Raw genomic sequence first — 24,736 nt, 5'->3', positions numbered from 1 at the left:
AAATGTTCTTAATGTTTAGTTCCATTGCATGAATAGTCCTTGGATTTGCAAGGTGCATGACAAGTTTCACATGTCTGCATGAATAGTCCTTGGATTTGTTGGGAATGCTGAGAACACCTATGTGGGTACAAAGAGTGGCGCTCTTCTAGGGAGGATTGGGCGTGATCCTTCTGAAGTACTCATGAGATTCCAAGTGTAGCCAAATTTGCGGAATTGGTTAAGCTCTAAAGTCAAGGCATGTGTTTACAAGGTCCCTTCCTCGCTCCTAGGAGTTCAAATCTTCGGATACTAGCATTTAAGTACTGAGACTTTCATTTACTTTTCAGATTTCATGATCTCTGGTCCATTTGCATTAGTAGGGGATTGTTGAAGTTAGTAATGTAACCAGAAAGGCTTTATCTCAGACTGAGTCGGGTTAGTTTGTCAGCAGGTGAGAGTAACTCCTTGGTTGAAAACTCAACTATCCACTACATGGTCGTGTACCTTGTACTACATGACCGTGTGATATATATACTTGGTCGTGTACCTTAATCTACACGGTCGTGTGCTTTTGCAGACGAACATGTCTACACGGTCGTGTACTGTCTTCTACATGACCGTGTGTGTCAGATTCTGTTTGGAGTGGCAATCAGTTGGCCTAGACGGGCACAACATAAACTGATAGGTTGTTTGGATTTATTATTTTCCTTGTATTGGAACTTTATAAATACAAACAAGAGCCTCTTCAAAGAGATAACTTTCGAAAAAAAACCCTAAACACATTAAACACAAACCCACTCTTGAGATCTGAACAGTTCTTGAGCAATTTCAACCTTTGATTCTGGTGCACGAATTGGAAAGGTCGTTGTGTAAAGCTTGGGGGGCGTGTGTCACTGGGAATCCTGTACCGGTGGTGGCGTATTTCGCTTCTAAGTTAGTGGGTTTCAAACCACGACACAACAGAAGGAGGACAGGTCAATGATTCGAGTATGGCGATCGAATTTGTTCCAGGAAATTTCTTGATTTTGCTAATATTATTCATGAAATCAACAGGTATTTTTTTCCAACAAAGATCACCAATAATTTGTATTAAACAAGTGAAATAAACCTTAATAAAGGCTATCATAAAAGAAACAAATTATATGCGAGTAAAACTTAGAAAAACAGATGAAAATGAAAAGCGAGTAAAACTTAGTAAATGGAGATATAGCTACATATTATAATCAAGTATATTAAAAGAATTTAAGTGATGAGAAGAAAATTAGAAAATTTTTAAATAATAGGCCCTGATTATTAGAATAATGCGGATATAATATTGTTTTCATTATTCAGAAGTTTTGAAATGTTGCATTCACATATAAATGAATTTTTATTTTCTAATCATGATAGACACATGCATTAAAATTGTAAAAACACCTAAATGCAAGCTTTAAATTTTATTACAAAGAATGGTTATAACAATGAACACATTTATTAACATATCGATCTAATTGATATATCCGTATATCTCGGAAAGTAATCCTGTTAATAAGACAAACAAAAACTTCAATTTTTTAAATCACACATTTCCCTTCATCTTCTCCTTCTCATTGTCTCTCTCCTCCCTATTGATGTGTAAGATCATTTCACAATAATAAATACTATTCATCATTAATTTGATAAACCTTTGGATGAAGAAAAACTTATACGATTTTTTATCCCAAATAATTTCCAAATTTACATATTGAAAAGGTTTGCGGGCCTCTTGCTATAATCAATATTTCAATGAGACATAGATAATAAAATATTCATATCTATACAAAATAAGATAATAAAATATTCATATCTATACAAAAAAACCTTTTTATTATATATGGAGTTTTTCTTTATAGTAAAGAAAAAATTAAAGTCTAATGTTGTTAACTTATTTGTTTGATTTCAGATGGAAGAGACTAAGAAAATTTTTTAATCACCAAAAGAATTGGGGCTTCAGTGAGTAAAATATCATTAAAAGTAGAAGAAAAATGGAATCTCCTCCGAAAACACCACCTTGTAGTGGACGCTTATCTTCGGGATCTTCTTTGATGGATAATCTTTTGGGTCTATTGAGAGTGAAAGTAATTAGAGGGATAAATCTTGCGGTTAGAGATGTTCGAACAAGCGATCCTTATGTTGTTATCAAGATGGGAAAACAGGTTAATCTTTCTTCTTATTTGTTATTCTCCCTTCTTGTTTTAAGTATGTGCATTCATATCATAATGACAATTTTTATATTTTATAATCCTTTTTTTTATATAGATTTTTATAAAATATTTTATAGTATATGATTCTTTATATTTTATCTTGATTTTTCAAAATGTATTTTAATATCATTCAATCATCTTGAATATTGAATTAGATAAAATTATGATAATTAAAAGATGTGTTTGCAATATTCCTATATCACCGATTTTACCTCTAGTTACTTCAAGGTAATTGTGTCCGATGTTTTAATATTAAAAAATATTATGTAACATAATGTTAATGTTTAAATAATTGGGGAAGGATAGTTCAAAAAAAAATATATATATAGAGAACAATGATCAGTGACGGATCCAGGATTTCCAATCAGGGGTAGCGCGTAGTAGTTTAAGAAAATTTAAAGCTTAAATTAAAATCGGATGTTATATAATTAAGGTATTGTTCATATTGAAAAAGTCCCCCAAAAATGATTAGCAAAATAATAAACCGATTGAGTTTTTTTGATGCCATGCTATGTGTTAGTTTATTGTTGTGTTCTTATCAATTGACAATGTGATTTTAGACATGCATATATTTGACTGAGCACTTATTTAAAAAAAAATTACTAAGATACATTATACTACTTATAAAAATAATTACAATAAAAAAATGCATGATGGTATGAAGTATCAAATCATTTAATTTTTTAAAAATTAATACTAGTAATTTTGTACCTTTTTTCTTACATACTAGACAATTTATATCTAATTTATCATTATATTTAATAAAATACTCGATATATACATCGTAAATAATTTGTAAAAATGAAAATAAAAATCTTTATTGATAAGAGTATTCGAGAAATTTAAATTACTTTTAATTTTTTAATGTTTTTCTTATACCTATACAAACAAAGAGTAAGGATATGTTAAAGTGCATAGAAAGGAAAAAAGACAATGGAAAAATAAGCAAGTGGGATTTGAATCCTGATGGCCTTACCGCACTACCACAATTTTGGCAAATTTTACTTTTACCACTGCAACAATGTTTCACATTCAGTATAAGGTTGCAGTTTAAAAAAATTTATACAAATAACTAGGGTTGTGCTCCTTGTGACTACGTAGATCCGATAGTGACAATGACATTTTATAAAATTCTTTACACATACAATCTATGAATTTAGTGTTAGTGGACCAACTCAACCAAAAGGTTAAGCTGATGGTTGAGATCCATGAATATGTTTTATACTCTATTATGCCTGTTACATGAGAGCTCGTTTAAGCTAGAAGTGTGGATGCTGCATGGGCCCTCATCATACCCAGCGCTTAATATTCCACTTGAAAGTGAGGGGGGGTGGATGAGATTCGAACCCGTGATCTTTATGTCACGCTGGCTCCGATACCATGTTAGTGGACCAACTCAACTAAAAACTTAAGCTAATGGTTGAGGCCCAAAAATATATTTTATATTCTATCATTTAGAAGCTAATTAGAAAAAGTAATGGAAATTGGCTTATTTACTAACTAACCTGATTGTTTTTCAAGCATGTAAATTACTTAATAAACAAAATTTAACCAATCTTCTTACCAAATTTGTTAACCTTTTTAATCGGAGTAATTTTCAATTTATAGAATCAAATTTTTTTAAAAATATTTTGTACACCACCAGCCAATTTTATTTATTTATTTTTTTTTTTTTTTTTTTTAAGCTATGCCCCCCAAGTTCTTCGGTTTCTAAGCTGTGCCCATGCATTTTCAAAGTTATAAGCTGTCCCCTCCACCTCACGATATTTTATCAACAATACCCTTTGACAGCCATATCCGTTAACGAAAGTTAAGTTATTTTATCAACAATGGTGTCGTGGCGTTATTAATTTGATACGTGTCTTGTTCTAATTGGTTTAACACTTTAAAAAATCAAAAAATAAAATAATAAAAAAAAGTTATTGTTAACATCAAGGTTATTGTTAATAAAAATTAGTGAGGTTGTGGGCACAGTTTAAACGTTTGAAAAGGCATAGACACAGCTTAGAAACCAAAGAAATTTGGTGGCATAACCTACAAAAACCCTTTTTTTTTAATAGTATTTAATACACACAATGTAACTTAGGACCAATACACACAATGTAACCTAGGACCATAATCAACACCTAAAAATTTACTTATTATGACATATATTTCTAACACCTTTTTCTAAACGGATATTTCTTAGTTTTCTAATACTGCCTATGTTTTTTTTAGCTGACACGTTTTGACTTTAGCACTATTCACATACTTGTTTTTGGCCGTGTTTTGTGCTTTATGCGTAATGAAAAATATAATTACATGGGATCTTGTTAGATTCGCCACGATATATGTTTTCGAAGTATCAACATTTCATAAATTTTTCTTAGCGGTATTCAAAGATATTAACAGTTAGATTTGTGCATTGACAAATGTGACTAAGGAAACGTGTCAACTAAAAAGAAACGGAGGAAGTATCAAATAATATCATTAATGAGACAAATGTACAATTACAGAATTATAAAAAAAATCACTTCATTAAGCATTATGCTTACACTAATCATAAATGAAGAATAGAAGTTAAAACAGGCATATATAAAATCCTAATGCTTAGCTTATAAAAAAATGTTTACATGTATCACAAAATTGCAACATTGAGGCTCGTAAAAATTACTCTATTTAGCTGGATTATTACTTACGCATATGTCCAGTGCCGTCTTGGACATTTTAGGGGCCCAGAGCGAAATCTTAAAAAAGGCCCCTAAATTATGAGAATATATTTCATAATTTTTTATATTATAAAGTTCACCAAAATTATTATTGATTATAATCGATCCTCCGAGCATTTTTTTTAAAGCAAATTCATCAATCAAACCCTCACAAGCTATATTTCCAATACCTCATTTTATTTATTTAAAAAAATGTCAAGAATTTAAAACCAATAAATAAAAAAAATTAATAAAGAAGAGAAGTTCAGTAATTAAAGCTAACATAATACGTGAAAGGAATGGTGTCCTTCGAACAAGTGTACTACTCCGTTAGCGGGTTCAGAATTATTAGAAAGCTAATATATTCAGTAAGGTCAAGTGATCGGAATGCCTGGGTGGAGGCCGCTTCCGATCAGTAATATTAATGGATAATTAATGTTACAGCTTAATCTTGACTGAACCCTTCGGGTCACACCCAAGCATTCAACAAACCGAAACGACGAATTAATTCGGAAGGAATTAATGAGTCGACCGAGTAATATTTATTTAGACGTCGGAAATTCGAGCTTAGAGCGTCGAAACCGAGCGTCGGAAGTCGAGTCGAAAAATAGTGAAAGACGAGACGAGAAATAGTAATAAATCAACAAAAGACCGAAATACCCCTAGCATCGGAATGCCCTAGCAAACCGAGTGCTAAGGGTGTATGGGCCTAGCATGGTGGCTAGCATGCGCACCAAGCCGAGCCTAGGCTGGCTGGTGCGTGCTAGCGCACTCATGCTAGCATCGCAAGGCTAGGCGCTGCCTAGTGCGTGCTAGCATGCTAGGCGCAGCCTTGTGCGCGCAATGGCTAGCAAGCCATGCCGCAACAAGCTGCCGGAGCTAGCACGCTAGGCGCGCCAGCTCGCAACAGCTAGCAGCAGCATGGCTAGGCCATTGCTTGCTGCCTAGCAGCGCTGGCCAAGGCACAAGGCCAGCAGCAGCAGCCCGCACAAGCATGCTGGGCATGCTGGCCAGCAGCAGCAGCAGCCCGCATGCAAGTGCTGGGCTTGCTGGGCTTGCTGGGCGTGGCTGCCACGGACAACAGCACATGGCAGCCCACCTTGGCTGCCTTGGTGCCCAAGGGTGGGTGCCATGTGGCTTGTGGTCCTTGAGTGTGTGGGGAGTGAGGTGGCCGGTTATGGGAGAGGGAGTGGGGAGCAAGTTTGGTCCCCCCCTTCTCCAAATGGTCCTCACCTAACCACTCACATGAGCTTGCCACTTGTTGATTTATTACTAGCTTGATTATTGATTTTATTTTAGCTTTAAAATAAAATGGAAAAATCATACTATCCCACATTGATGGGAGAGTAAATGATACTCCCATCATTTCCTATAAATACCCAAGTATGGGCATTGGGAAAGATGCTTGAGTAAGAGTTGGAAAAGGCATCACAATTAGTGAAAACCTTTGAACTCAATATTATTACTCGGGTTTTATTGGTCGGGTCTTGCTAACTCCAAGACATTGGACCTAGTCGGTTTTGTTGGTGCGGGTGGACTTCGTTGGAGGTCTCCGTGCGAGCGGGACTAGAAGCTTTCAAGTAAGAGCTCATTTGGAGCGAAGCACGCGTCAAGGGTAATTAGCTTATCTTAATCTTGTGATTAATTTAATTATGTTTATGGTTTTATTTATTGCGAGTGTGGTCTTGGTTTTGGGTTTGTTTCCGCGGTGAGTCGGACTCACCAAACCCCAACAGCGGTATCGGAGCCTCGCTCGTTTATTTTAAAATCATAATATTTTCAAGGTGTTATTATGGCTTATTTTTTCTGGTTTTAAGTTGCTAATTATATTAGTAACTCGTTTTTCAAATTTTACCTCGTTTTAGAGCTATCTTCAGCCCCGAACCCAGATTTCGACCCAAAAATAGTGAATTTTGGGTGGAAAAGGTGTTCTGGAAATGGTTTTAACCTTCTAGGGCTCGGTTTTTAGCCAGAAAACGACCAGAAATGCATTTTTCGAGGGATTTTTCGTTTTGACGAAAAATTTTAAGTCTTTCTAACCTTGAAAATTGATTGCATATTTATGGTGGTTATGTAAATGGTTCTTTCCTTATTTTATATGCAATTTTAGACCACTTTAAGCATGATTACTTGGTAGTAATTGGTGCTTGAAAGTTTGGTTTTATTTTTCACATAATTGCAAATTAATTGCATTGAGTGTGAAATAGTTGTTCTTTGATGCTTCCAAGTATTAAAGATTCAATCTTTACTTATGATAAGTGATTGAAACTTTGAGTTACTAAATTCCATGAATTTTGGTTAAACTTTGTTGATTTAATCATTTTTTAGTTGATTGGAATCATAAAGTTTAAAACTTGTGATAGAAATTGGTTTATCTTCATATTGGAAGATATAATTTTTCATGAAGTCACAAGTATTAAAGTTGGAGTCTTTATTGAACTTATGTTCATTTTTCCAACTCCCTTTTATTTTGTCAAAATCTCAAGATTAATTTAAAGTGATTAAATTAATAGTGAGAAATGCCCTAATTTATTTTGTTACACCAAGTTAAACCAATTTTATTAAAGAATGATTCTTGGTAATAAATTTGGTTAATTGCTTTGGATGAATTATTTAAGTTGGACTTGTTATTTTTCATTTTTCCTCAAAATTGATTCTAAAATTAATTTAGAATTGATTTATAATGTCACACATAAAATTCGATAATTTTCGAAGCATTAGCACGCAACACGAGGCCTAAGAGTCCCGAGCCAGCTCTCGGCCAGCTGGGCTGCTCACGCAACCCATATGTGGCTGCCGAGGCTGCTGGGTGCTTCGTTCTTAGGTGCGTGGTGCTGTGCGTCTGTGTGTGCGAGGAAGGGCGTGGGCTGCTGCTCGCTGCCAGCCACTTACCGCACCAGCCAGCAACAAAGCAGCAGCATGGCGCAGCAGCAGCACAGTGCTGTGCGCGCTGTGCGTGCTGCTACGCTTGGCTTGGCTGGGCGTGGCGTGTGCGAGCACAAGCAGCCCATGGGCATGCTTGGTGTTGCGGGGGTGCGAATGGGTATGTTACGAGCTTGTTGTACGGTACGTACGATCCCATAATTGGCACAATAACCCCGGGTTATTAAGGCGATGCTATTTTAAGTTAATTTTAGCATTGCTTAATATGTAAATAAGGGCAATTTTGGGTTCCAAGTCTTAGTGCTAGGCACTTAGACATTATGGAATACGTAATTTTGCTTAGATTGTCGTTTTAATTATTTTAATTATTTTGTTTATTTAATTAAAATTTTGGAGGCTAGGCCTCGGGTTTTTGAGCGACATTTGCAAAATTAATTTTGACAAATATTTGGGTTCACCGACTTAATTAATTGGATTAGTTAAGATTGGATGCGGAATTTAGTGGGAGCGTCTCTTAGTTATTACCATAACCGGTTAAAACAACTTTGACTAGTTTAATTAGGCGTGTTAATTGAATTAACCACCTAGTTTAATTACTAGTTCCCGCGCGGTTTTATGCATTGTTACTTGTTTGATCGTTGTAAAATGCATGGGGCCATTCACAGATAGTGAATGGATGAATGGAATGTAAAACTCTCTCACAGGTTTTATGAAATGGCAACTAGTGGGGCCCGATTAGGATAGAAAATACGGACTGTGATCCGTGATGTATTTTTGTAAATCTAAATACGGTCTGCGAACCGTTGAGTATTTTTGTACCTTAATATTTAGATTAGTCCTAATCGTAGTAACTAGCAATTATATTATTTGGTCAAGTCTTGAAGACGGAGTTCTTAGAAGACGAAGCCATGAAGTTGCAAAAGAAGACCTTTTGAAGACTTGAAGATCTCAAGGGGTCATGCTAGTTGCCAAATGCATCTCTATTTATGTTTTCGATATATATATTTATGTTTATATATTTGAATTATATGTTAGATGCATGGTTAGGATTTCGAATGTTGAGATGATTAATTAAGTTCACTTAAATCAACCAACATAGAAACCCTAGGTCCCTTAAAATTGAGTAAAACTTGCCATTCCAAAACACACTTACCAACCGAACGAGGGTAGTGATGGGCTACGCCAAAGCGAGGCATCACTACTTCTCCAAGGAACGTAAGGCATACTAGGTATGCAAGTGGTTTTGGTTATACTCAACGATATGAGTGATGGAGTCCTAACATGTCGTGGCAAAGTGAATGAATTGTTTAGAGAGCATTGGATGCGACGATTTATTCAACCAAGAGTGGCTTGGAGCCATTAGCAAAGCGTTGCTTACCTTAGGAGATTGAGTGTTAAGACAAGCCAAAGCATGCTTAACCACTCTTTGTTTCTTTGGATCTTGGAATCGACTTATTCTCACCAAAATTGGGGACAATCTTTAATGTGTGAATAAGACGTTTTAAATAAGTTTGATTAAAATGCATGATTTCAATCTTATTTAAGTATAATGAATGGTTTTTCATTTTAAATTCTTTCAAATTGTAGAATCATGTCTTCAACTAATGACAACGACCTTATGCTCCCGGAATTGCCCAAAGAGTTGCCAATTTCTCTGAACTTGGTAAACTTTAAGGAATGGGAAGAGGAACTCCGAAAGACCCTCCGAAATTGCTACCTAGAGCACATTCTGGACACTCAAATCCCGAGTTTCTACTCAAAGGGGATTATGAGTGATGAGGCACATGAGGAATGGAGTGAGGATTGCAAAAGAGTTTCCAGACTCATGGCAAACTCCATCCCGGTACAATGGAAGGGGAAGTTCTCCAACTATTTTCCGGACATGATGCTCAAAGCTCTAGAAGATGTAGTCAATTTGAGAGTCACCAAGAGTACCAGAGGCAACTATGATGGACTTGTGGAAGATGTGACTAGGTCACTCTCGAACATGAGGATCAAGCCACCGCAAGATGGACGTCTCATCAAAGAGAGACAAGAAGTATGGGCTAAGGTCTATAATGCAAGACTTAGACCCGGGATGCCACTTCAAGCTCATGTGCTCAACATGACAAGGCTATTCACCCATCTGGAGCTAATTGGCAAACCAGTGGAAGATGAGCAAGCAGCTCCCATGCTACTAAGCTCACTCCACTCGGGGTATGTTGCATTAAAGATGCGACTTACGGCCAAACGGAACAAACTTTCCTTGATGGAAGTTGTTCAAGAGCTCCAGAAAACCTATTCTTGCAAGAAGGCTAAGGTTGCCCTGAGAACAAAGAAGAAGGAGTTCAAGAACAAAGCTAAGATGCGCTGCTTCTATTGTAGTAGACCCGGACACTACAAAAGAGAATGTAGCATGTATCTAGCAGATGAGGCGAAAGGAAAAGTAACCTCGATCTCAGGTATCATCTTTACACTTGAACATAAGCAATTTATGAGGTATTAGATATCGGAAAAATTGGCTCACTATATGCTCCTATTTCAGGAACAAAGTGAATGATGCTTTTCAAGTGGATATGAGTACAAGTGGAAGAAGAAGATAATCTTTCAAAGAAAACTTGTAACCTCATATTTTGTCTAGATTTAAAACTTGTTTAGTTTTATCTACCATATTTTGATCTTGTGGCGTTGGACGTCATTGTAAACTTGATCACAAGACATATCATCTTGTTTATATTTATGGAATGACACGTTTGTGTATTTGGACAAATTGTTTATAATGATACCAAAAGAGCTAAGACCATGGAGTCAAATCAGACTTACTTGTGGCATTGTCGTCTTGGCCACATTAACATCAAACGCATCAAGAAACTTCTACAAGAAGGTGTTCTTGACTCTTTTGATTTAGAATCGTTTGAGAATTGCGAAGGATGTCTATTAGGCAAGATGATTAAACAGCCATTCTCCAAGTTGGGAGAAAGGGCAAGTGACTTATTGGGTCTTATACATACCGATGTATGTGGACCAATGAGCTCAACCACAAGAAATGGACATCGATATTTCATCACTTTCACAGACGACTATAGTAGATATGGCTATGTCTACCTCATGTCGCATAAATCTGAATCATTTGAAAAGTTCAAAGAATTTCAGAGTGAAGTTGAAAATCAGCTTGGCAAGAAAATCAAAGCCCTTCGATCGGATCGAGGTGGTGAATACTTGAGCCAAGAATTCGATGACCATCTGAAAGAAAAGGGTATACTTTCAGAATTGACACCTCCAGGAACTCCACAATGGAACGGAGTATCCGAAAGGAGAAATCGGACCTTGTTAGACATGGTACGATCAACAATGGGTCTTAGTGATCTTCCTATCTCTTTCTAGGGACACGCACTTCTAACTGTGGCACTAACACTGAACCGTGCTCCATCAAAAGCTGTAGAAAAGACTCCATATGAATTATGGACGAAGAAACCTCCTAGGTTATCTTTTCTAAAGATATGGGGATGCGAAGCATATGTCAAGAAATTGATCTCTGACAAACTTCATCCCAAATCTGACAAGGTTTACTTTGTGGGCTACCCAAAAGAAACCAAAGGGTATTACTTCTACAACAAATCGGAGAACAAAGTGTTTGTTGCTCGCGATGGTGTCTTTTTGGAGAAGGAGCACCTTTCCAAAATGACAAGTGGGAGGAAAATCGAACTCGTCGAAGTTCGTGAGGATGAGCAACAAAATCATAATGACAGTCAGAGTGCTCAAACAGCATCTGTTGACGCAGGTCAAAATGATCAAAATGTGCAAAGTCGAACCGACAATGCAAATGCTCAATCCATTACCCTACGTAGGTCTCTGAGGCCGAGATCTCAACCTGATAGATATCTTGGTTTAGTATTAACCGAGAATCAGGACATCCTGATTATGGATGGAGATGAACCGGCAACCTACAAGCAAGCGATGGCAAGCACCGACTCTGCTAAATGGCAAGAGGCCATGAGATCTGAAATGGATTCCATGTTTGATAATCAAGTCTGGGACTTGGTTGACTTACCCGAAGGTTATACACCGATCGGATGTAAGTGGATTTTCAAGTTGAAAACCGACAAAGATGGAAATGTATTCATTTACAAAGCTAGATTGGTGGCAAAAGGTTACAGACAAGTTCATGGTATTGATTACGATGAAACCTTTTCACCAGTTGCAATGCTTAAATCCGTTCGGATCCTCCTAGCGATTGCTGCATATTACGACTATGAAATATGGCAGATGGACGTCAAAACCGCCTTCCTTAATGGTTATTTGGAAGAAACTGTGTATATGACACAGCCTGAAGGTTTTGTCGACCAAAACAATGCTGGGAAGGTTTGTAAGCTTAAGAAGTCCATTTATGGATTAAAGCAAGCAAGCAGAAGTTGGAATCTGCGTTTCGATGAAGCCATCAGTAAGTTTGGTTTTATCAAGAATCCAGATGAATCTTGTGTTTACAAGAAGGTCAGTGGGAGTGACATCGCCTTCCTAGTCTTATATGTCGATGACATATTGCTCATTGGAAACAGCATTCCGTTGTTAGAGTCTGTAAAGGCCTGGCTTGGAAAGTGCTTCTCAATGAAAGACTTGGGAGAGGCTCAGTACATACTAGGCATCAAGATCTATAGGGATAGATCGAAAAGGATGATTGGATTGAGTCAAAGTACTTATATTGATAAGGTACTTGCTCGATTTGGCATGGAGGAGGCCAAAAGAGGTCACCTGCCAATGTCACATGGCATAACCCTAAGCAAGAAGCAGTGTCCACAGACACCTGATGAGCGGGTAAGAATGAATCAGATTCCATATGCTTCGCTTATTGGATCTATCATGTATGCCATGATATGTACTAGGCCAGATGTGTCGTATGCCTTGAGTGCTACGAGCCGTTACCAATCAGACCCAGGAGAGGCGCATTGGACTGCGGCCAAAAATATCCTAAAGTACCTGAAAAGGAACAAGGATAAATTCCTGATGTATGGTGGTACAAAGGATTTGGTTGTGGAAGGTTATGCCGACGCAAGCTTCCAGACAGACAGAGACGATTTCAAATCGCAATCTGGATATGTGTTCTGTCTAAATGGAGGGGCGTTTAGTTGGAAGAGCGCAAAGCAGAGTACAACTGCAGATTCTACAACTGAAGCCGAATACTTGGCAGCTGCTGAAGCAGCTAAGGAGGCTGTTTGGATTCGTAAGTTCGTTGGCGAACTTGATGTTGTACCCTCTATAAAGGGTCCAATAGCCCTCTATTGTGACAACAATGGAGCTATTGCTCAGGCCAGAGAGCCTAGAGAACATCAGAAGGTCAAACATGTCAAGCGGCGATTTCACATGATTCGAGAATGGAAATCAGAGGGTGAAATCAGAATTTGCAAAGTTGGAACGGATGACAATGTAGCCGATCCACTTACTAAACCTTTGCCTCAAGTGAAGCACAACAAGCACGTTGAGGCAATGGGAATCAAGCATGTAGGAGACTGGCTTTGATTTCCTTGTTTAGTGTTTTAGTTAATTTTGAGAAAAGTTAATGTAAGACACTAAGGAAAACCATTCATGTTTTGGAGTAATATAAAATTTCATGCAACATTTTATTACTCCGTTATGCTATTTAATTGTGGTTTAGGATTAAATAATGAGTCCATTCGATTCTGAGAATATTCAAAATAGGGTATCAAGACCAGTCTTGGTAAGGAAACACCTATTAAGTGAACATTGAATATTATAATCGAAAATTATCCCTAATCAAGGTCATTTAAACGATGGACGATTAATGACCAATTGAGATTAGTGTGTAGTCTGATTTATAGCACCGTTTCATGTGCTACGAGGACATGATTGTCATAAATCATTTGCACAGGTATTGGTTTAGAACCATACTGGATCGACCTATGAGAATACTTTAAGAAATTAAAAATTTGTCATAAGTATACTTCTCATTATGGCTATCGGAACCTATTTCCTCGACCATGAGTACTGTGAGTTCTCTTGTTTGAGTACTAGTTCGCTTTGATGTTGTCAAACGTCTGCCGTAATAGGGGATTATAACGGCAACACTCGGGCGGCTAGGTCCTCTCAGTAAGAGGAGCTACATTACAAGACTGGGAATGTCCCCCTAGTAAAATAGGGAAGATGTCTTTGTTGTATTCAAGGCCTCTCGTAGAGCGAGACTGTAAAATGCATGGCCGTGCTCGGATGGATTTTAGAAATCATCTGTTTATTGACAGTCGGACTCGGAATCGGGAAACACTTCTGGACGTAATAAGGATGACAAAATAAATCTTACCTTATAGTTCATGAAGAGACATTAAGCGACATAGGAAAGGGCTGTACACAAAATGAGCACTTGTCCGGAAGGACAAGTGGGAGATTGAAAGGAATGGTGTCCTTCAAACAAGTGTACTATTCCGTTAGCGGGTTCAGAATTATTAGAAAGCTAATATATTCAGTAAGGTCAAGTGATCGGAATGCCTGGGTGGAGGCCGCTTCCGATCAGTAATATTAATGGATAATTAATGTTACAGCTTAATCTTGACTGAACCCTTCGGGTCACACCCAAGCATTCAACAAACCGAAACGACGAATTAATTCGGAAGGAATTAATGAGTCGACCGAGTAATATTTATTTAGACGTCGGAAATTCGAGCTTAGAGCGTCGAAACCGAGCGTCGGAAGTCGAGTCGAAAAATAGTGAAAGACGAGACGAGAAATAGTAATAAATCAACAAAAGACCGAAATACCCCTAGCATCGGAATGCCCTAGCAAACCGAGTGCTAAGGGCGTATGGGCCTAGCATGGTGGCTAGCATGCGCACCAAGCCGAGCCTAGGCTGGCTGGTGCGTGCTAGCGCACTCATGCTAGCATCGCAAGGCTAGGCGCTGCCTAGTGCGTGCTAGCATGCTAGGCGCAGCCTTGTGCGCACAATGGCTAGCAAGCCATGCCGCAACAAGCTGCCGGAGCTAGCACGCTAGGCGCGCCAGCTCGCAACAGCTAGCAGCAGCATGGCTAGGCCATTGCTTGCTGCCTAGCAGCGCTGGCCAAGGCACAAGGCCAGCAGCAGCAGCCCGCACAAGCATGCTGGGCGTGCTGGCCAGCAGCAGCAGCAGCCCGCATGCAAGTGCTGGGCTTGCTGGGCTTGCTGGGCGTGGCTGCCACGGACAGCAGCACATGGCAGCCCACCTTGGCTGCCTTGGTGCCCAAGGGTGGGTGCCATGTGGCTTGTGGTCCTTGAGTGTGTGGGGAGTGAGGTGGCCGGTTATGGGAGAGGGAGTGGGGAGCAAGTTTGGTCCCCCCCTTCTCCAAATGGTCCTCACCTAACCACTCACATGAGCTTGCCACTTGTTGATTTATTACTAGCTTGATTATTGATTTTATTTTAGCTTTAAAATAAAATGGAAAAATCATACTATCCCACATTGATGGGAGAGTAAATGATACTCCCATCATTTCCTATAAATACCCAAGTATGGGCATTGGGAAAGATGCTTGAGTAAGAGTTGGAAAAGGCATCACAATTAGTGAAAACCTTTGAACTCAATATTATTACTCGGGTTTTATTGGTCGGGTCTTGCTAACTCCAAGACATTGGACCTAGTCGGTTTTGTTGGTGCGGGTGGACTTCGTTGGAGGTCTCCGTGCGAGCGGGACTAGAAGCTTTCAAGTAAGAGCTCATTTGGAGCGAAGCACGCGTCAAGGGTAATTAGCTTATCTTAATCTTGTGATTAATTTAATTATGTTTATGGTTTTATTTATTGCGAGTGTGGTCTTGGTTTTGGGTTTGTTTCTGCGGTGAGTCGGACTCACCAAACCCCAACAATACGAACTAGAATTTAGGTAATTAAAGCAAAGAAATAAACTAAAAGAAAAAGTAGAAAAGAAAAAAGGAAAATAAAAGCTCATATAAAAGAGAAAATGAAAATCTAAAATTACAAAACAAAAAGAAAATTAAGCAAATAAACTAAACCTCTGCTTTAGTGCTTCTTCATTTCCTTCATTTGAACCCAAAAAAATCACTTAAGCTAACTAAATTAATCTTTTGATTCATTTTTAGATTAAAAAGAAGCAGTTATACTTGTTATTAGTACTACATTTCATTAATTTATCGAAGAATAGTTTTTTTTTTAAAAAAAATTTATAATAAAAAACAAAGGGGACCCTACAAAAGGGGGGCCCTGAGCGATCGCTCAATGAGCTCCCCTAGTAGCCGGCCCTGCATATGTCCCCTACATTTTTACTAGAATTAGTAACTTTTTGGGAAAAGAGAGGAGAAAATATAGACGGAGTAATAAAAAAACTTAATAAATTTAGTGTGTGTCTTTTTCGACGCAACACAAAACGACCGTTACATATATAACGTCTTTGGCTTTTAATTTCATTATTTGCCTATTTGTCTACATAAGTATTTTATTTTTTATAGTTATATCAATGATTTTGTTTTTTAAAGAATTATTAATTTGGCCTATTATTGATAGTTGAGTTGATGATACATTAATAACATAAATTAATACTTCATAATAGATTTTAGATATCATAAGTAGTTCTTCATTTCAAGTAGTCTAACTCATTTGAGCTTAAACATTATCAAAGAGATAAATTAGACAAATTACAAATGCAAATACATAAATCATAAACAATCACTAATTATAATGATAAGCTGAGATTGAGTGTCAGCCTAAAGATATGGACAATAAGGTAAACTGCCAAGAACTTAAATATATTGTAACATATATTACAATTTCGTATGATAACATAAAAATAATATTCCATATGACCCTTCAAAAAAATAAATAATATTCCCTATGACCAATTCCTCCTCTAAATTTCAAAATTTTAGTGTGGGGTTACTTTTGATGTTTGATGCTCAAAACTTTGATGAATTTTCTCTTTCTTTGTGGATGTGATATTGGTGTTGATGGTAGAGACTTGCTTTGGTTTTGTGGTTTTTGAAAAATGGTTGCTTCTAAATGAGTCTCTTCTTCTCGATTTCAAGTTTCACTACACCCATTATCTCACTCTATACCTCCACTAGAAAATGCTTCTTCAATTCAAATACGATGCGAAGGAAAAAGACTAATACCGGCGACGAGAGAGGTAAAGTCAACGACAAGTGACGACTAAAATGTATGGGTGGTGGTGGGCTGGTGGCTGACGCAAAAGAGAGAAAATTAGCCATGGTTGTGGCTGTGACAGAGGAGGGAAAGGGGGTCAGGGAGTAGAGAGAATATTCTATTGTGGGGAGTTTAAAGTGGAGTGTGACGGTATATTGACAATTTACCATAAAAAATTTACCTAAAATAAAAGCGTGTTAATTATAAAAAGAAATTTTTCAAAAAGGAATATGTGTTATCTAAATTGGAAAGGAGAAAGTAATAAATAATAATTCTCAAACTACTCCCTGTTTAATTTGCATGACCATTATCTACAATTTCGTACAAGTGTGTGATGATGGTAATAATGATAGGTCAAATCCTTGAATTAGAAGAACTTAATTTTGTTGCATAATTGACAAAAGTAAGCTTACAAATAAATACCACGGAGTACATTCATTTCATATTAAATGCAATATTTATTAGAAACGAATGCTACACATTATATATGTTTTCTCTTTCATTTTTAAGGTGTCATTTCTCTCCTCATTACATGCATCTACATCTTTCTCTCTCCATTTAACACTCACTAACAAATTTTGCCTATAAATCCATGTTACGGCCTTTGTTACACATAAAATAAAGGAAAAATTAACAAGAAAGGTTCAAACTATTACTAGTCTTCTAAAAGGGCCAACCTTTTTATTAACTTTGGACTGAACCAACTATTTTGTGTAGTTCACACGCGTGGACCCAGTCTGTATCCGACCTGCTATTGTAGGTAAAATATTTCACGTAGGGATGTCAGTGGGGCGGGTCAAGTAGGAGACCCGCCCCATCCCCGCCCCAGTGGGGCGGGGATGGGTCTTGGTTTGGTGGGTGGTGGGGCGGGGATGGGGATGAAAACGATACCCGCCATGGGTGATGGGGCGGGGGTGGATTTTAAGTTGTACCCGCCCCACCCGCCCCACTTCGTACCCGCCCCATCCCCACCTCATACCCACATATACTTTTATATTATTTTATAAAAATAATTACGTGAAATAAATATTAATTATAATATTTTGTACTACACTTATGTTATAAACAAAAATGTGTGTAATATTAAGAATATTTTTTTTAATATTATAATCCGTATTAATTATGTAGGATTGTGTATTTGAGACACGGAAATTTGGTGGGTCTTGGGTGGGGATTAGGCGGGTATTTGGTGGGGATTAGGCGGGGATGGATATCCAAGTGGGGGGTGGGGCGGGGATGGTTTTGGAGTTGTACCCGCCGGGGCGGGGATGGGGATGAATATTAGACCCGCCGCGGGGATGGGGATGGGGATGGGGATGAAAATGATAGGTGGGGATGGGGATGGGAAGGCCAACATCCGCCCCGCCCCGCCCCATTGACATCCCTAATTTCACGTGTATATCACGTGGCCTTGAATATACAAAAATCAAAATTTTCCTCTTTCTTTTTTATTTCGATAAAAACCCCCTCCAATTTAGCAATTTTTTCTTCTTCTCTTAAAATTTTTACAACTTTTTAAAACTTAAAATTATTGCATAAATCAATCCAATATGCATAGTGGCAACTGGCAAGCAACAATCATCGGATTAGACTACAAGTTAAATTATGTAATAGGAATTACGTAGTTATTAATTATCTTCCAATTTATGTAATACATGAGCAAAATCTGCATTATAATGGATTAAATATTGCCACATCCACCCCATGTCCACAACCACCACCATCAAAGCAACCCCAGCCACAAAACCACCAACCCAGACCACCCCCACATAACTACAAACCACCCACGCACATAAGAAAAATCATCACCGATTAACCCATCCAAGATCCATCTCCAGCAGGTATAAAACCCACCCACTCAACCACCACAAAATCGTCACCAAGAACCTACCCATCGAACAACATCGTAATAATACACCCCCATCAATAACCTTTTTGAAGCCACCATCATCTCCAGCAGGTTAAGCAAAGAGAGAGAAGATGAGTAGCCACAATTGGCCATGGTTGCGGGATAGCGGAAACGTTGGTTGCCAGTTTGAGGTGGTTAGAATTTAGAAAGAATGGGAAGTAGTGGAGAGAGAGAAAGAATGGGAGTTAGAAGAAAAATGGTGGTGGTGGAAATTCAAGTGGTTGACTGGTGGTTATGTTGTGGAGACTAGGAGGACGGAGTTGTGGTGGTTATGGCGTAATAGGTAAAAATTGAAAATATTTTTTTTAATTAAAAAGTTTATCGGTTCAACAAGTAACAAGTCACACTAGACTATTTTGAGAAAACATAAGTATAGTTGGGTCTGTCCAAAGTTAATTAATAGGTTAGCCCTTTTAAAAAAGATCAGTAATAGTTGAGACCTATGTTGTTAATTTTTCCTAAAATAAAACAAAGCTAGTATATATAAACAATTACTAGTTAATCTATTGCTTAAGTTATATTGTATAATAAGTAGGTACTAGGGAAAGTTTTCTGTAAAACACTAAAATAGTGTAACACTATATCAATTCTATAATTTAAATTTGGATTTTTTAATCTTTATCTTTAATTTAATTTTTTTTTTTTTTCATTTTACAAAAAAAAAAAAAAAAAAAAAAAAATTCAGAAATTGAAGACTCGTGTCATTAAGAAAGATGTGAACCCTGAATGGAATGAAGATCTCACCCTTTCCGTTTCAGATCCCAGTTTACCTATTCAGCTGGTAAGATAGCTCCTCATTTATTTGTTATCCGAAAGTCGAGAGTACGATGTTGTTTTGGCATTTGATAAATTATCGAGTAAGTTGTGTAACAATATAATTACTATAAGAAAACTAATTCAACAAATAATTGAAGAAAGTTGAAAGATATCAAAAGATTATACTGAAATTATAATTATCGTTACAAATTAAGTTAGTAAAGATCATCTCATAATAGCAATATTATTGTAAGAGTGAGGAATAGCTCAATTGGTTAGAGCTTTCCTCCAATTCCAAGGGATCCTTTATTATTATGTGAGTAATAAATGTTAGAAATGAGACTCTAATAAAAGGACGGAGGGAGTATTAATTTATCTAGCTTATTTCATTCTTGTTCTAATTTTTAATTTTTTAAAGGATAAATTTAATAATAAAGACAAACTTTCATTTTGTTGAAATTCTATTAGAAAACCATAAAAGGTGGAGAGTCCTTACTATTGATATCATGAACAATAATAAAAGTGTTTCTATTATTTAAAAATTACATATGTACATTTTTTTATTAGCACTTAAATTAACTTTATCATCGTTTCATATTATTGTGCTCCCAGACTGTTTATGACCATGACATGTTTAGTAAAGATGATAAAATGGGGGAAGCAGAATTTGACATCAAGCCCTTCATAGACGCCTTGAAGATGAACTTAGATAATCTACCAAGTGGAACTCTAATATCAAGAGTTCAACCTTGTAGACAAAATTGTTTAGCCGAAGAAAGTCATATTATTTGGACAGATTCAAGGGTCATTCAAAACTTTTGCTTGAGATTAAAAAATGTTGAGTGTGGGGAAGTGGAACTTCAATTGCAATGGATCGATCTCCCAGGTTGCAAAGGAATTTAAGAATTTTTGCGACACATAAGTCACCCCCACCCAAAGTATGATAGGCTCATTTCCTTACAAAATTCAAATATTTTATCTAAATAAATTAATAGTTACCTTTTTTTGAAGAATGTCATTCTTTTCGATTTTGATAAACCATTGAACATTTATGTAAAAATTAATCAACTATACACACAATATGGGTTTCGTAAATTGTTCCACAATATTATATTTCTCTACTATTTAGTTAAACCTTAGCCCTCATCATAGTCATATATGTCTCTAATTCCTACTTTAATAAGTTAGACATATTATAGGCTAAACAAAAATAAGGAATGCCTAATAATATTTTCCTTCAACTTTTAAGACACAAGGCAATAATGCTATAAAAAAAATTCTTGAAAGTGCTTTTTTTGTTTTTTTAAGAATTGTGACTAGCTTTTTATATATACAAGAAAAAAAGAAGGTAAACATTCTTATCATGATTATTAAGGACCTACGCTCTTCACCTTATTTTTGATGAGCTGAAATTAAATTATTTTTCTAAACTTAAATAATTTTTACTCATTAAAACTTATTTTTATTGAATCTCTAATATATTGTTTTTAAATTAATGGTTTTTATTAATTAAAATTTATTTTAACTAAATTGAAATTAATTTTGATGAATATAACTAATTTTTGTTTGTAAAAAGTCAATTTTGTTGAACTTTATTTTATTATATTGAATGTTGTTAGAATAAGGTGAAGTGAACAAGGTTTAATAAGATCGAGTTGAAAGTTCATCCCAATTTCTTTATCCAAGAAACAAGCTCAATAAGAATATAAGATTAGCCTAACAAATCAAGTATACCAAATTATTAAATGTCTCATCAAATTTATATTCGAATGGATTTATCATAACACAAAAAAAAAAAAATGAAGTACCGATATCAATAAATCATACCCTAAAAAAGAAAAAATTAAAACACCCGATAGATTCAATAAGATCTAATAAGTGTTAGAGTACAAGGAGGTAGATAGAAAATAAAGGTATTACATTAGGGAGTTGTTAAATAACGCCCACATTCTTATCAAAATCGCCCACAAATTAGGAATGAATTTACGTTTTTACCCATACTCAAAATCCTAAACTCTTTCTCTCTTTCACTCTCTAACATCACCTCTTTCTCTCTCCTCGCTTAAAACCTCTCAAGAAAACTTAAAATCACCACCACCACCAACCAACACCACCATTGCCGCCGCTACCGCCGCAAAACAACATTCACCATCTTAAATCACCACCACCACCGCACATTGCAACCACCACCACAAGGTCCACCACTTCAATATCATCACCACCACCGCCCATAACTGCCGAGAATGCCACGGTCGAGGAACGTAGCACGCGCGAGGGAGGAGGACGCAGCCAGGCGGAGCAGGTATATTTTTTTTCACCGGAAAAGTACACAAACCGCCCTGTCTGGGCGATTCAACTGTGGTACAACCGCCCAAGTTAGACGATTTGACCATGGTCAAAATGCCCAGGACATACGGTTTGACCATGGTTCAACCGTAAAGTTTGGGCAATTTGACCACGATCAAACTGTATTTTCTGGGCGGTTTGTCCACGGTCAAACCGTATTGCCTGGGCGGTTTGACCGTGGTTAAACCGTCTTACTTGGGCGGTTTACGTAACTAAAAAAAAAATTAATTTAATTATATATTTATTTTGCATATTAATAAAATTATATATTTGTTTATTTTAAGTGCATATTAATTAGAAATATGTTTAGGAAATAAAATTATGTAATTGTTTATATTAAGTGAATGTTAATTAGAAATATGTTTAAGAAATTAAGTAATATAATTGCTTATTTTAAGTGAATATTAATTAGATTTATGTGTAGGAAATAAAATTATGTAATTGTTTATTATTAGTGAATATTAATTAGATTTATGTTTAGGAAAATAAAATAATATAATTGTTTATTAGTAGTGAATATTAATTAGATTTATGTTTAGGAAAATAAAATAATGTAATTGTTTATTAGTAGTGAATATTAATTAGATTTATGTTTAGGAAAATAAAATAATGTAATCGTTTATTTTAAGTGATTATAAATTAGATTTATGTTTAGGAAAATAAAATAATGTAATTGTTTATTTTAAGTGATTATAAATTAGATTTATGTTTAGGAAAATAAAATAATGTAATTTTTTTTATTAGTGAATATTAATTAGATTTATGCTTAGGAAAATAAAATTATGTAATTGTTTATTATTAGTGAATATTAATTAGATTTATGTTTAGGAAATCAAATTAATTAGAATGTTGGGCTTCTAAGAAAGAGCATATTAAAAAGATGGAGGTTACGGAAATGCGCATGTTAAGGTGGATGTGTGGAAACACTTTAAGAGATAGAATCAGAAATGAGGTTATTCGCAAGAAAGTAGGTGTGGCGGGCATTGTAGATAAATTAAGGGAAAATCGTCTGCGTTGGTTTGGACATGTAAGACGGAGACCCGAGGGTGCACCGGTGCGAAGAGTGGAAGAGTGGGACCATGGAGGGATTAAACGAGGAAGAGGGAGACCAAAGATGACTTGGTTGGAAGGAGTGAGGAAGGATATGAAGTGCATGGATTTACGTGAGGATGAAGTTTTGGATCGTAAGGGATGGAGGAGAAAGATATATGTTGATGACTACACGGAATAATCAAATTTGGTTCATGTTAGCCGACCCCACTTTTGGGATTAAGGCTTTGATTGATTGATTGATTGATATGTTTAGGAAATCAAATAATGTAATTGTTTATTATTAGTGAATATTAATTATGTTTATGTTTAGGAAATCAAATATTGTAATTGTTTATTATTAGTGAATATTAATTAGATTTATGCTTAGGAAATCAAATAATGTAATTGTTTATTATTAGTGAATATTAATTATGTTTATGTTTAGGAAATCAAATAATGTAATTGTTTATTATTAGTGAATATTAATTTAGATTTATGTTTAGGAAATCAAATAATGTAATTGTTTATTTTAAGTGAATATTAATTATGTTTATGTTTAGGAAATCAAATAATGTAATTGTTTATTATTAGTGAATATTAATTAGATTTATGGTTAGGAAAATAAAATAATGTAATTGTTTATTTTAAGTGATTATAAATTAGATTTATGTTTAGGAAAATAAAATAATGTAATTTTTTATTATTAGTGAATATTAATTAGATTTATAGAATTGAGTATTAATTATTTGTATTACATTTTTTTATTAAATAATAGCCACAAACCGTTAGAAGGCTAAATATCGAGTTCACACGTGTCGAAGGATCGGGTCCTCGACATACTCGATCTCGTGGTGTTGATGCTTCTGTTAGGAGGGAGAGGGCAGCTTCTCGCACGGCAGATGATGTCCTGGGTTGGCCTTCGGATGCTCAGCACGAGCTAGATCAGGTCATGGATGATTATGATTCTGATCATGATGACACGGAGGATGCCACGACTTCCGAGAGTGGGCGAGGAGGATTCGAGCACGGGGAGTCGTCGTCTGGGATTTTCGTGAGGAAAGGTAGAGGAGGGAGGTTTGTGGGTTCTACGACTACGACTTCGAGCACCGGCCGTACTCGTAGGTCTCGTGGTTCTCGAGACTCAGATACGTCTTGGCTTGTTCACGAGGCGATGCCAGGTGGTCTGGCTGATGGCAGTCTTATCCCTAGCTATGCAGCTCACGTTGCTTCTCGTGTTTGGGTCGGGGATGACCGTGATCCGTTGAGGTGCCACAGTAGGATTCAGTGGTGTAGGTCGTTGCAGAAATGGGAGACAGAGCTGAGTGCGGATTTACGTGCACGCCTTAGTGTCACTGGACTACAACACTTGCCGTCTATCATGCATTTCCACATTGATTAGCCTCTGATCTTTGCGTTCGTTGATCGGTGGCAGCCGGATACGAACACTTTTCATCTCCCCTTTGGTGAGATGACGATCATGCTACACGACGTCGCTTATATTCTGGGGATCCCCGTTGAGGGTGACTTGGTTGACATGGTTAGCGACAGTGCATCTCTCCAGGTTGACTTTCAGGAGTTGTTGGGGCTGAGTAAGGATGAGCTTTTGGTGAAGCCGAAAGCTATTTGGGAGAACGGTGCTGTAGCAGTGACTAACATCTATGAACGGTGCAAGTTGTTGGATCGGGTCCCAGACGTTGAGTTCATGGGTTTCTTTGTCACACTAGTTGGTAGCACCTTGTTCGTTGACAAGAGTGGTCACCTCCTTCTTCCCTCCTGCATTTTAGAGGTGAAGAAGTCTTATGACGAACTTCA

At 36.6% G+C, this 24,736-nt stretch overlaps 1 protein-coding gene across 1 annotated transcript; it reads left to right on the top strand.

Annotated features, from left to right (window-relative positions):
* The first annotated feature begins 1,982 nt into the window (after nt 1-1,982).
* On the top strand, nt 1,983-20,449 carry LOC145568776 (protein C2-DOMAIN ABA-RELATED 4-like). Its single transcript, XM_081628185.1, has 3 exons — nt 1,983-2,153; nt 19,476-19,571; nt 20,159-20,449. The coding sequence occupies exons 1-3, from the start codon at nt 1,983-1,985 to the stop codon at nt 20,447-20,449; spliced, it is 558 nt and encodes a 185-aa protein (XP_081484311.1).
* Nucleotides 20,450-24,736: the final 4,287 nt, after the last annotated feature.

Source organism: Chenopodium album, chromosome 11, assembly GCF_948465745.1.
Source record: "Chenopodium album chromosome 11, dcCheAlbu1.1, whole genome shotgun sequence".
NCBI classification, from domain to species: Eukaryota; Viridiplantae; Streptophyta; class Magnoliopsida; order Caryophyllales; family Amaranthaceae; genus Chenopodium; species Chenopodium album.
Note: the sequence above shows the minus strand (reverse complement) of the source record. Positions and strands in the feature narration are given on the sequence as shown.

Excerpts from the sequence above, each read along its gene's own strand:
- LOC145568776 (XM_081628185.1), top strand. The coding sequence starts at position 1,983 with ATGGAATCTCCTCCGAAAACACCACCTTGTAGTGGACGCTTATCTTCG. Across the intron at positions 2,154-19,475 it reads TTATCAAGATGGGAAAACAG|AAATTGAAGACTCGTGTCAT; the intron begins GTTAATCTTTCT and ends AAAAAAATTCAG. Across the intron at positions 19,572-20,158 it reads CCAGTTTACCTATTCAGCTG|ACTGTTTATGACCATGACAT; the intron begins GTAAGATAGCTC and ends TTGTGCTCCCAG.